At 42.8% G+C, this 12,591-nt stretch overlaps 1 protein-coding gene across 2 annotated transcripts; it reads left to right on the forward strand.

The window, feature by feature from the left end:
• Nucleotides 1-9,589, forward strand: LOC110537628 (pannexin-3). Of its 2 annotated transcripts, XM_021623814.2 has the most exons (6): nt 1-753; nt 1,601-1,792; nt 3,621-3,763; nt 6,045-6,259; nt 7,100-7,848; nt 8,405-9,589. In XM_021623814.2, the coding sequence occupies exons 2-6, from the start codon at nt 1,609-1,611 to the stop codon at nt 8,461-8,463; spliced, it is 1,350 nt and encodes a 449-aa protein (XP_021479489.1). In that variant the 5' UTR covers nt 1-753; nt 1,601-1,608; the 3' UTR covers nt 8,464-9,589. The 2 variants fall into 2 exon arrangements, with proteins under 2 accessions (XP_021479489.1, XP_036793503.1); XM_036937608.1 differs by having other exon boundaries at nt 1-1,792.
• Nucleotides 9,590-12,591: the final 3,002 nt, after the last annotated feature.

Here is a 12,591-nt window from a genome sequence, read left to right on the forward strand (position 1 = left end):
CACACACACATAATAAAATACCCCAAATTCCTAAAATCATTCTATCTGTATTTGGACTACATATGACCAAGCATTCCTTGATTGCCATTAGGGTAGTTGTGGTATGGCAAGTTGTTGTACATTGCACTAGTTACCAGTCATTCAGTTCCTCGGAAGTTATCCATCCTAGCAGCAGCACTGAAATAGCTGTAGCAGACAGGGCCTAACTGTAACTACCATTCTCAATACTTTATGCTAGCAGCAGTTCTGGAGCCAACCTTAGGTATAAATAAGAGGGGAAATGACAGAGACAGGAAAAGCCACTGGTGCTTGGGTCTTGTTTGAAGTGGGCTGCTGCCATGGCAGTCAAGCATGGTTGGGACCTCAGTGAAGAGGCTGGGCAGTGTGTCATATGCACACACATGAGCGGGAACACACACGTAAGTACAGACACACACACACAGTCGCCACTCCCTCCTCCCACCCCAGACACACCTCACCACACAGCAGCCAGCCCTGTAGGTCTGTGGAGTTGCGGAGACACCACTGCCATCTGGGCACTAGCATACAGCAGCAGTAATCAGATCCATAGACCCAGGACTCAGTCCAGCCCAGTCCCAGCCTGTCATATTGCAGGGCCCTCCCGGACTTAAGGGCCTCGCCAACACAGCTCTGGTCTTCAGAGAGGCGTTTGGTTCAGTTGTCTCACTGCATTTCCTTACTGGATTTCCATCCTGCAGTCACTGGTCACTGGAAAGAGCAAGCGGATTGAAGGTAACATGGAAGCTGTTTATCATTGTATTGTAGAAGATGTGTAATGGAAATGATTGAAAGGCTGTTGACATTTAGGGAGATAGAGATGTGTAGAATAAGTGGTACTTATACCAATGGTTTAAGGTACTTTGATGCATGTTTGGTATTTACAGTATTGTCAATTGAAGACAAATACCTTTGCCATAGTTTCGCATACAGTTTCGATGATTACTTCACACATTGAATACCAGTTTTATTTGGGGCTCCCGAGTGCCGCAGCGGTCTAAGGCACTGCATCACAGTGCTAGAGGCGTCACTGCAGACACCCTGGTTTGAATCCAGACTGTCTCACAACCGGCTGTGATTGGGAGTCCCATAGGGTGGAGCACAACTGGCCCAGCGTCGTCCGGGTTTGGCCGGTGTAGGCCGACATTGTAAATAAGAATTTGTTCTTAACTGGCTTTCCTAGTTAAATTTAAACAGTTTATTTCTCAGATTGGATATCAAGACTATAATAGTAGTGGTTTAATACCATTACATGGTAAATCTGAAATCTGTATCAATAGAAAAAAGAAACAACTGAATACAAAGTACTTTCTAATACTCTACAGCGTAGGACAAATATATTTCCCCTAGCTAACCCAGAAACTCCTGGTTGCCAGTTGGGACGGTATCCTGCACCATGCTAAAATCCTTCATGCTCTAGGGCTCGGTGCTATAAAGTCTCAGTGGACTCCGCTTGCCAATCTGGATTTAATCTGGCCCATGCAACAACAAAAAACTTTCTCTACTAGCGTAAAACTCAGTTCTCCCAGGTCTCAGTGGACTCAGTTGGGAGTAAATCCAACATTTTCCTGTACATCTCTAGGCGTCAAGATGTCCATCGCTAATGCAGCCGCGCAGGCCATGCTGTCGGATGCCTTGCTCCGGGACGGCGCCGGGGGCAGCCATATCGGTCACCTGGAGCTGGAGCTGCCGCTCGACAGGGTCATCAAGTTTGTGTCCGTGGGGCTGCCCTTGCTGCTGGTGTCCATGGCCTTCGCTCGCGAAATCTCCATCGGTCAGTCTGTCTCTCTCAGTCTGTCTCTGTCTGTCTCTCCGTCTCTCTCGCTCTCTTTCTAGTTCTTGTTTAGCTGCAAATCACATTTGTTACATTCTCCGATATTATTTCCTTTCCTCTCTTTTTGCCTCTCTTTCCCTTTTCTGTGTTTATTTTTGCAATTTTCTCTTTTGTCCACTGTATCATTGGGTCAATATTCCTCCATGTTCTTTTTCTAACTCACATGTTTCTCTCTAGTCTCGTCTCACTTGCCTTTTTCCCTTTACTGTACGGGAGTGAGAACCTGTGTTAAGGCAAGGGAGTTAGTGATTCCGATTCAGTCACAAACCATTGTTTGCACAGCACTTTTGTGAATGGAGGGCACATGGGGGCCACTGGATATTCAAACGGACCTGGTTGTAGTTTAAGGGTTAAGGAGACAATTCTATCAACTATTCAAAAGGTTCGTTGTAACGATTTTCATGAATTATAAGGTACTCTTTCAATGTACTCATATCATTTCCATTTGTTTTCTGACTTGAGTTGACATGTACTGGACCCCAACCATGGTCAACTGCAACAATAACACTAACACAACAATGTGTGTGATAGTGGCACACGGAACAGGGTACATACAGGCAAGTTTATTTCCTTTCATTGACATTGAGCTAACGATCGTCTTCCCGTCGAGCTGGTCAATAATCAGCCGTTACAGATGTTAATTGACAGGAGGATGACTGAGAGCAGCGTTCGCAAGTGCCGTGTTGCCTGATAATTACTGGCAACCTACTCCTTTTGCAGTTCTCTATCAAAGTCAAATTAAATGATATGCTAATTAACTCGGGAGATGTTGCAAAACAAGGGACAGTCTAGGAACGGTTGATGGCTCTTGGTTCTCCTTATCTCGCTTGGTTTGTTGTCTGCTTCCTCTTTTGTCTGGTTGGCGGTGTCTCCGTGGTCTCTGTTGTGTGCACCTGCTGCAGCAGCCAAGAATTCTGCCCACAGCTACAAATAGCTGGGTGAGAAGGATCCCTTGTTGTACAATGGGTAACAAGCAAAATATGGATGGCAATAGGGGTTCTTTGTCAAACTGTCGCCCAGTGGTAGAAGCAACATGCTTTGTTGCTGTCTGTGTTCCCTTGTAACCTGACGGTCTTGTAGTACATAGTCCATTTTGGACACAGCATGTCCCCAGCTATCTCAGTGTCACGTACACACGCACAAACGCACGCACATCGTGTAACATTTAACCCATCCATGTACAGTTATCTGTAATACCATAACACTGCATGCCCAGTCAGCAACTGGATGGTTGGGTTGACTTATTTTAGGAGACTCTCACAGATGTGGAGATTTGGAGTCTGTGTATAAAAATAGGGTGTCCTGTGTTTATTTCAGAGTTTTCTCTGAAGTGGCCCTTTGCCTGTCGCCCTGCCCTGCTCTCCCAGCACTGCTGTAGAGGAGATGGGCTGAAAGGAAGGGTGTGGACCCGCTCTGTGGTTAAGCCATCTGTATGGTGGAACGGGCAGGGCTTGTTCTGAAAAAAAAACACACATTAGGAGGGTAATACCACCCTGTTTAAAAACGCAGGTTTCCATTTAGAAGCATATGATTTCGATTTGTTAGGGCTAACCTTTCTGCTTCTGGAAAAGGGAACCTTCTGAAAAGCTTTAAGGCACATTATGGAAACTCTCTCTCTCTTTCTGCGGTGTGTGTTTGTCTATGCATGCAAGTATGTTATGTGTGTGCACATGCACGCATTTTTATGTCACTGTAATACCTTTACAAACTGGACCAGTGCAATTTTTGAGCTTAAAATAATTCAAATCTATATTTGTTTTTCTTGTAGGCCCACAGATCAGCTGTTTTCCACCTAACAACTTCACAGCCAGGCAGGCAGCCTATGTGGACACGTACTGCTGGGACTCCCTGATGCACCATGAGTTTGACACAGATGGAAAGTTCGAGGAGCGATCCCTCTGGGTGCACAAGGTAAGGCCTGCTGTGTTCTGTCATGCTTGAACGAGAGACAATTGCACACACCTTAATGTGGCACAGGAATTGGAGAAAAAATCTCATAAAACTACTGTAAATAGTTGCTCTTTGTCAGGTGATAAATGACATCCGTGTAAAATAAGTGGGTGAAGTCAATGGTATACCGGAGGCATTTTGTGGGCTATACCTGTATTTGGCAATGTTGTTGGAAGATTCCCAATTCAAAAATATGCACTGACAATACATTCTTAAGAGAGAAACCAAATGTCTTTTTGAAAGGATTCTCCAGACATAACACTGTTAAACTTTGACAAGACATTAACAATCTGAGGTTTCTGTTACTGAGGCCATTAACAACTCGTTTGAAAGCTCAGACATGCACTTTTAGATAAAAATATGTATTAAGCGGTTCTATCAGTACTGGGCTGTCCAAGTAAGACATGGACCTCACGCTCATGGGTATAATGATGGAGTTAGCCATGTGCTGTGTCCATTGGTATATTTTGATGTGTATTCTGGTGGGCAGTCTGTTCAGAAGCGGCTGATGAGGAGCTGTGTCACAAGCTTGTGAGGGTGTAAGGGGGTGCGTCCTGGCGGCAGAGAAGTCAGACGCAGGAGAGAAAACTGTGTTTCCAACGGCGCAGTTTATTGGACAAAAACTCACCGGGAAACATAACAACTATAACAAATGGGCACAATACCCTACACACGCCCGGACAAACGTGCACAAACACAAATAACAATCACCGACAAACACATGAGGGGGAACAGAGGGTTAAATACACAACATGTAATTGGTGGGATTGAAACCAGGTGTGATACAAGACAAGACAAAACAAAAGGAAAATGAAAAGAGGATCAGCGATGGCGAAAGTCGGTGACTTCGACTGCCCAACGCCGCCCGAACAAGGAGAGGGACCAACTTCAGTGGAAGTCGTGACAGAGAGGGGGGTGTGTGTGTGTGTTTCTGATGTAGCACAGTACACAGTTTTAGGTGTTCATTGTGGGAAATTGTAGTGTCATGAAAATTCCCATCAACTGGATGGGGTCACCATTTGTAAGGGTGTGGAAATGATCCAAACAATATGTAGAAATTATGCTGGATATAATAAGAAACTACATTAATCAATCTGACTCCAATATTATGTGAATAAAGGCAACAGGCCGTGTACATTTCTGGAGGAATCTAGTCAAGGTAGCAAGCTTTTACATCACCTCTCAGTATGACTACAATGAACATGTGTCTAACTTTCACCGTCATATCATTTTTAAGAGATTAGATACAAATAGCTAATCCTGACAACCAATGTTCTAGAAATAATTTATTGAGAGATGTCAAGGTGGTACCCAATCATGTGTAGTGTATAGTGTAAATAACAACTACCAATTGATGTATTAAATTATAAGTGTATAGTCAATCAAATAATTACTCCTTCAAACAAGGAATGCATTTACTCAATTCAACTAATATGATTTTTTTGTTACTAAAGAATTGACACTCAGATAATTACAGTGTACATGAAATATATTAGACATTTACTAAGTGATACACACAGGAGCTTGGTAGCAAGTTCTCAAAATAAGAGAAAATTCACTGCTCTTTTAACCAAATTCAAGCAGAAACTCATGCCCAACCTGAATTAGCATTTCTTTGCACTCCTGCTAGTAAAAACAAGGGACAGGAGCAAACCCAGATTCGAATTGAACCAACTCAATTTAAATGATAGGAGCGCTCCTCTTAAAACTATCTGCCATCCGATAAACAAAATAACACAGCTTACTTCACTGTAACAAGAAATCCATTGCACTTACAGTACAATGAAACAAATCAAAATGTGTAGTTCTTTATGAACTCTTGAAACAATCCAAACATGACAATGGAGCCTGGAAGTCACCAGTCGCGAGTATCACCTTCTCTCATTCTTCCACTACAAAGTTAAGCGAGGTTGTGAGTAGATATGGAGAGCGATAGGGAGCATTGGATTTTTACCATTACTTTGTACACTAACCATTATTACTTTTGAATGGAAAGTGCCTCTTAATTCCTTAATGTCACATTAAAGAGCATCCATTAAAAGTCATTAATCTTTCTCATTAAACATTTAAAATGTAGTCGGTAAATTACTCTTCTTCTCTCCCTCCTACTCTTTCCCGTTCTCCTTCTCTTCTCTTCATCTCACTCTCTCTCACTCTTTATCCTTTCTCTGTCATCATCGCTTACCCTCTACCTCTCCGATCCCCTTCCTTTCTCTTCGTTCCCCCCCCCCCCCCCTCCCAGATTTTCCCTTACTCTCTGTTGGCTATGACCATGATGATGTACCTGCCTGCCCTCATCTGGCGTTTCCTCGTGATGCCATCGCTGGGCTCTGACCTGCTCTTCATCATTGATGAGCTGGACAAGTCCTACAACCGCTCCATACGATTGGCTCAGAGCATCCTGGAGATGCGACAGAACACCCAGAACCCCCTCACCTTCCAAGCCGAGCTTGAGAGGTGAGAGTGGGTGTGGCAGAGATTTGTTGAGTCAGGTAGAGGGAGGATTTTGGACTGGGGAAGAGGGGAAGTCAACAGGCTTAAGGTGTTAGCCTGCTTCAGTTTGGCTGGCACCTAACTTGTGTGCTTGCATACTCCGTTAAAAAATATTTTCTTGAAAAATGAGAAAAAAGCAGTAATAGTACTGTTTGTGCATTTTGAGAAGCCGTTGCCAGTATACACTTCCTGAAAATAGTCAGACTTAATGTACGATAACTCAAGAAGTCTGTCGTAAATGTTGCTGTTTTTGCCAAAGAGATCTTAGTTGCACAATTTTACATCTAACTAAGATGTTTGGTCCATTATTTATCAATGAAAAATTTTGTGAATCAAAAAAGAGTTCTCGTTGAATGACAATAAAGACTTTATTGAAGAATCCCTACTGTTGACCAATCACTGATGAAGGGGCATAGACTGTCTCTGGCTTGCATCCAGAACAGATTTTGTGAGCCCGAACAGCCGAAAAAAACCCAACTGAACAAAAACTTCACAAAATGTGGTCATGATATATTCACAAACTTTACCTGCTGGGAAGCACACCTTTAGATTGATGTCTACAATGATTCTGAAGACGTTTGAGTAGCAATCACGTTCCCGGGTGTTTGTAATTCCCATGGAAACTGAAAACAAGACACTAGTTTAGCTTCAACTACAGTCATGTTATTGACTATTTAAATCTTGAATACTATAAATGCCTTAGATGCTCATACAACCTCCATTTTCATACAACAGAGCCAATAACATGAAAGCGTGCTTGAGCCGTCTGTCCTCTAACCCGATCTCCTTCATGGTCTCTTTCAGGGCCAAGAGGAAGCGCTACTTCGAGTACCCCCTGTTGGAGAGGTACATGCAGAGCAAGCAGAGCTCCTACTTCCTGGTCAGCATGCTCTTTCTCCGCGGCTTCCTGTTGCTCACCTTCATGTCGGCCGCCTGCCTCTACCTCGTCTATTTCCACCTGTCCGCCTTCCTCCGGGACGAGTTCAGCTGCTTCGTCCGCACGGGCCTGCTGCGTGACCAAAACTGGGTTCCCGAGCTGGTCCAGTGCAAGATGACCGGCCAACTGGTCTTCCAGGTGATTAGCGTGGCTAACGGGGCTATCTATGTCCTGCTGGTGCCTATCGTGCTGTTCAGCTTGGTCCGCCTCTTCTGCTGGGATACGACTCTATTGTCGGTGTATGAGGTTCTCCCCGCATTGGGCCTCAACAGTGGTCACAAACTGGGCTGCCCGCTCAACGACCTCAACGTTCTTTTACTGTTTCTGCGCGCTAACGTGGTGCACCTGCAATCTTATGGCAGACTGAGGGCTATATGCTCGCTGGCACCCCCGCAGATCGGCAAGGGGAATGGCATGAAGGGTGTGAGGATGCTGACGAAGGAGGAGATTGAGGAGAGGGCCGAGATGGCGCAGGAGTTGGAGGAGGACTTGGAGGAGCTGCAGGAGGAAGGGAAGCTCAACCTGGTGGACATCATGACCATCTTAGGAGCGGCCCGGGGAAATGCTGTCAACTGCACAGAGTCCAGGCCACTGGTGGAGGAGAATATGAGTCTGGGTACCATAACTATTATCTACACATCAAACGTATTCTGTTAGTGGTCTTCTTCGTCTATATCGTTTGGGATGTTGAGAAAATTATAAGATGAGGAATCACTGCAAGACTGCAGATGAAGCTGAAATTAAATAGTCTGCTCCAGTACTTTGACTGAGTACCGGATGGTGGTGTAAGCAGTTTTCATTGAATAGCCACTATACTCTTATTGAATATTAAATGAGGAGGCAAAAGTAATAATGGACTTGACTTGAGATAGCAGGTTTGATATAAACTTTTCCATCCACACTTAGGGAACATTGGAATATACCATATGTTCTCAGTAGCTTTGATACAGAAATGCTTTGCACAAATATTAATTGTACACAAATGGTTTATTTTAATTGTCAAACTACTATGCCAGTAGGCCTAATATAAATAACTATTATGTGTTAGAGAGTTTTTCCCATGACCGGACAGCCTATTCTTCTAAAAGAGGCTTTTATTAGGAAATACTGCAAGAGATCAGGTACAATGTGTTTTCTTTCCACTCCTAACTCCCCTCTCTGTCTCCTTACAGAGCCAAACCACCAGGGGTACCATGAGTTGAAGGAGACTGCATCGTGTAAAAATGACTAAATCACCAATGGACATCAATGTGACACCAATCAATGTGGATGAAGGAAAAATATACTGAACAAAAATATTAACGCAACATGCAACAATTTCAAAGATTTTACTGAGTTACAGTTCATATAAGGAAATCAGTCAATTTAAATACGTTTTTAGGCCCTAATTTATGGATTTCAAATGACTGGGCAGGTGTGCAGCCATGGGTTAGCCAGGCCCAACTAAAAAAAGGGCTTTATTACTGACATAAAACCCCTCAGTTTCATCAGCTGTCTGGGTGGCTGGTCTCAGACAATTCCGCAGGTGAAGAAGCTGGATGTAGTGGTCCTGGGCTGGAGTGGTTACATGTGATCTGCAGTTGTAAGGCCGGTTGTAATTACTGCCGAATTCTCTAAAACAATGTTGGAGGCGGCTTATGGTAGAGAAAATAGCATTTAATTCTCTGGCAACAGCTCTGGTGGACATTCCTGCAGTCAGCATGTCAATTACATGCTCCTTCAAAACTTGAGACATCTGTGACGTGTTGTGTGACGAAATTGCATTTTAGAGGGGCTTTTTTGTGTGTAATAATCATGCTGTTTAATCAGCTTCATGATATGCCACACCTGTCAGGTGAATGGATTATCTAGGCAAAGTAGAAATGCTCACTAACAGGGATGTGCACATCATTTGAGAGAAATAAGCTTGTTTGTGACTCAAACATTTCTGGGATATTTTATTTTAGCTCATAAAACATAAAACTACACTTTATATGTTGCATTTATATTTCTGTTCAGTATAGCTAGGTTTAGAAGATTAGTTAAAAAAGACTTAACCCTGGAGAGAAGTGAGGGACGGTGTTCTGTACTCAGAGAAATTGTTCCAAAAAGCCTCCATTAGAATGAAAAGCTTGGTGGTTGAGTTGAGCGATGTCATTTTTTGATGTATGACTGAGCTTTTGGGTTGTTGGGACTCAACTTAATTTCCACCACAGATTTCCTATTTGTCCTTTATGGATATGCTATGTACTGTACTTGTTAGGTTTTGTGATTTGTCAAAAGGTAAAGTTCTATCTGTGAAACGTCTAAAGGTAACATTTGATGTGCTCTGTGTCAGATACAAACGTAATGAATAAAGTTATTTTTATGACTGTTGTGTTAAACAGCTCGTGTGAGTGAAACATTTCTTGTCCAACTGCTGTAGCACATTCTGATGTTCGGTGGATCACTAATGAGGTGGAAACCTTTCCTTACCACCAGTGAATCATATTGCAAATGAATTGCTTCATAAATAGAAAAAATGTGAGTAGTTACAGAAGTAGGATCTTAATTTGTGGCAGTTTGCTCAAGCAGGAAAATAAACAGGAAATGTGAATTATTATGTGGATAAGGAACAATTATAATGAATGGACATTTTTGTAGGGTTTGATAGGGAAACTTAAACATCAAATACACTAGATTTTGCTTTGCAGGAAAGTTCTCCTGCAACAGGGTGATCAAATGAAGATCCTACATCTGTGATTAAATGTGCTCACTCTCCCAAACATGCTTGACTTAGTCACAAAAGCAAAGGTGCAAATGTAAGCAATATGTACAGAAATATTTGCTGCACTTGAGCACTTTTTGTAATTAACAGTGGAAACATTTGTCGAGCTCGTCTTCCCTGATGTTTTGAATGCTTAAACTTTTTAACTCTATACTAGAATGTTCTCCTCTTACACACCACACATATATTTATTGTAATACAATTATATTAAATGAATGTTATCTTCCTACACCCAATCATGACTGTGATTCAAAACCAAAATTCGCACATTCCACATTCACTCATTTATAGGCAGTGGGGTTAAGAATTGATAAATACCAGGGTTGGGAAACCAGGATTGATATTTTAGGAGTTGAATAAAGAATCATATTGTTGCTGCCCAATGTGGTTTGGAGGGAGGAGTGCTGCAATGGCATTTTGCGCTGCAATGTCAGATATCCTGCAGAGACTCTCTCATAGGTTGTGTCACAAATGGCACCCCATTCCCTATATAGCGCATTACTTTTGACCAGGCCCCACAGGCTCAGTTGGGACTCAGCCAATATGTCAATATGTTAGTTGTGCAGCCATAGCCACAGGAGTATGATCCCTACAGATCCCTATTGCCTTTTGGTACTGACACTTTGTGACTGTCACACCATTGAACGCACAGTAAAAACCCTTGCATAATAAACATTCTTATCATTTATGCACACTAACAATCCCTTTGCACTATACACATGGTGATACACTCGACTAGAATAGCTCGCTGGACGTTAGACTATTCGAAGAGGGACGCAAGCTCTTTTTTTGCTGAATGTTAAATACAGCAGCCATTAGAACTCACGTGTAGTTTGAAAGAAGAGTGAACGTGTGACAGCGGTAGGCTAGCAGTTATATATTTAGAACCATAACCATTCAATCTTGGTGAAGAAAAGAAGTGAAAGCCTTCTGCATATAATTATAGTCCTATCCTATTCAAGGATGTCATTAGAATGACAGACAACTAAACGTATGTTATTTTATTAAACTAAACATATTTTATTTACTTATTTAAGCGAGGAAGGAATGAAGCAACAATAGAGAAAGAGGTAGGCTAATGAGCTCAGGTGCATCCTGTTTCCATTGATAATCCTTGAGATGTTTTTACAACTTGATTGGAGTCCACCTGTGGTAAATTCAATTGATTACATAAGGTCCCACAGTTGACAGTGCTTGTCAGAGCAAAAGCCAAGCCATGAGGTCGGAGGAATTGACCGTAGAGCTCCAAAACAGGATTGTGGCAAGGCACAGATCTGGGGAAGGGTACCAAAACATTTCTGCAGCATTGAATGTCCCCTAGAACACAGTGGCCTCCATCATTCTTAAATGGAAGAAGTTTGGAACCACCAAGACTATTCCCAAAGCTGGCCGCCTGGCCAAACTGAGCAATCGGGGGAGAAGGGCCATGGTCAGGGAGGTAACCAAGAACCCGATGGTCACTCTGACAGAGCTCCAGAGTTCCTCTGTGGCAATGGGACCATGAGAAACAAGATTCTCTGTTCTGATGAAACCAAGATTGAACTTTTTGGCCTGAATGCCAAGCGTCATGTCTGGGGGAAACCTGGCACCATCCTTATGGTGAAGCATGATGGTGGAAGCATCATGCTGTGGGGGATGTTTTTCAGCGGCAGGGACTCGCAGTCTTGTCAGGATCGAGGGAAAGATGAACGGAAAAAAGTACAGAGAGATCCTTGATGAAAACCTGCCTCAGACTGGGGCGAAGGTTCACCTTCCAATAAAAAAATGACCCTAAGCATACAGCCAAGACAATGCAGGAGTGGCTTCGGACAATTCTCTGAATGTCCTTGAGTGGCCAGCCCAGAGCCCAGACTTGAAACTGATCAAACATCTCTGGACAGACTTGAAAATAGCTGTGCAGCGACGCTCCCCATCCAGCCTGACAGAGCTTGAGAGGATCTGCAGAGAATAATGGGAGAAACTCCCCGAATATAGGTTTGCCAAGCTTGTAGCGTCATACCCAAGAAGACTTGCAGCTGTAGTCGTTGCAAAAGGATCTTCAACAAAGTGCTGAGTAAAGGGTCTGAATACTTATGTAAATGTGATTTAATATCATTTGTATTCATTTGCAAAAATGTTGTTTTTTTTTAACTGTTTTTTCTTCGTGATTATGGGCCCCATAATATGGGGTATTGTGTTTAGATTGATGAGGGGGAAAAACTAATCCATTTTAGATTAAGGCTGTAACTTAACAAAATGTGGAAAAAGTCAAGGGGTCTGAATATTTTCTGAATGCACTGTACACTCTGCTATATTTACCATTAGGCACTTAGGTACATGTAAGAGATAATCAACAAGGGGCTTTGCGTTCAATAGAAAACAATGAAAGACGTGGAAGATGTGTTCCACAAAGCGCTAGCGGAGTACAACTGACCTTCCACAGAATTGCATTATTTTCCAGAGAATGCGTAGGAGCCCGGAGTTGATTATCCCTTTTATACCATGGCTATAATTTAATACATTTGCCACTAGAAACATCCACTGAAGTAGCTAGCAAGTTTATTCACACAACACCATGCCCACACCGCCATGGCACCATGCACTGGCACGCCACCTTTTGTCCCTTATTTGGTG

This window comes from Oncorhynchus mykiss, chromosome 12 (assembly GCF_013265735.2).
Source record: "Oncorhynchus mykiss isolate Arlee chromosome 12, USDA_OmykA_1.1, whole genome shotgun sequence".
Classification (NCBI taxonomy): domain Eukaryota; kingdom Metazoa; phylum Chordata; class Actinopteri; order Salmoniformes; family Salmonidae; genus Oncorhynchus; species Oncorhynchus mykiss.

Coding starts and splice junctions, on each gene's coding strand:
- LOC110537628 (XM_036937608.1), top strand. CDS start 1,498: ATGCAACAACAAAAAACTTTCTCTACTAGCGTAAAACTCAGTTCTCCC. Junction 1,793..3,620: donor CGCTCGCGAAATCTCCATCG/GTCAGTCTGTCT, acceptor TTTTTCTTGTAG/GCCCACAGATCAGCTGTTTT. Junction 7,849..8,404: donor GGAGGAGAATATGAGTCTGG/GTACCATAACTA, acceptor GTCTCCTTACAG/AGCCAAACCACCAGGGGTAC.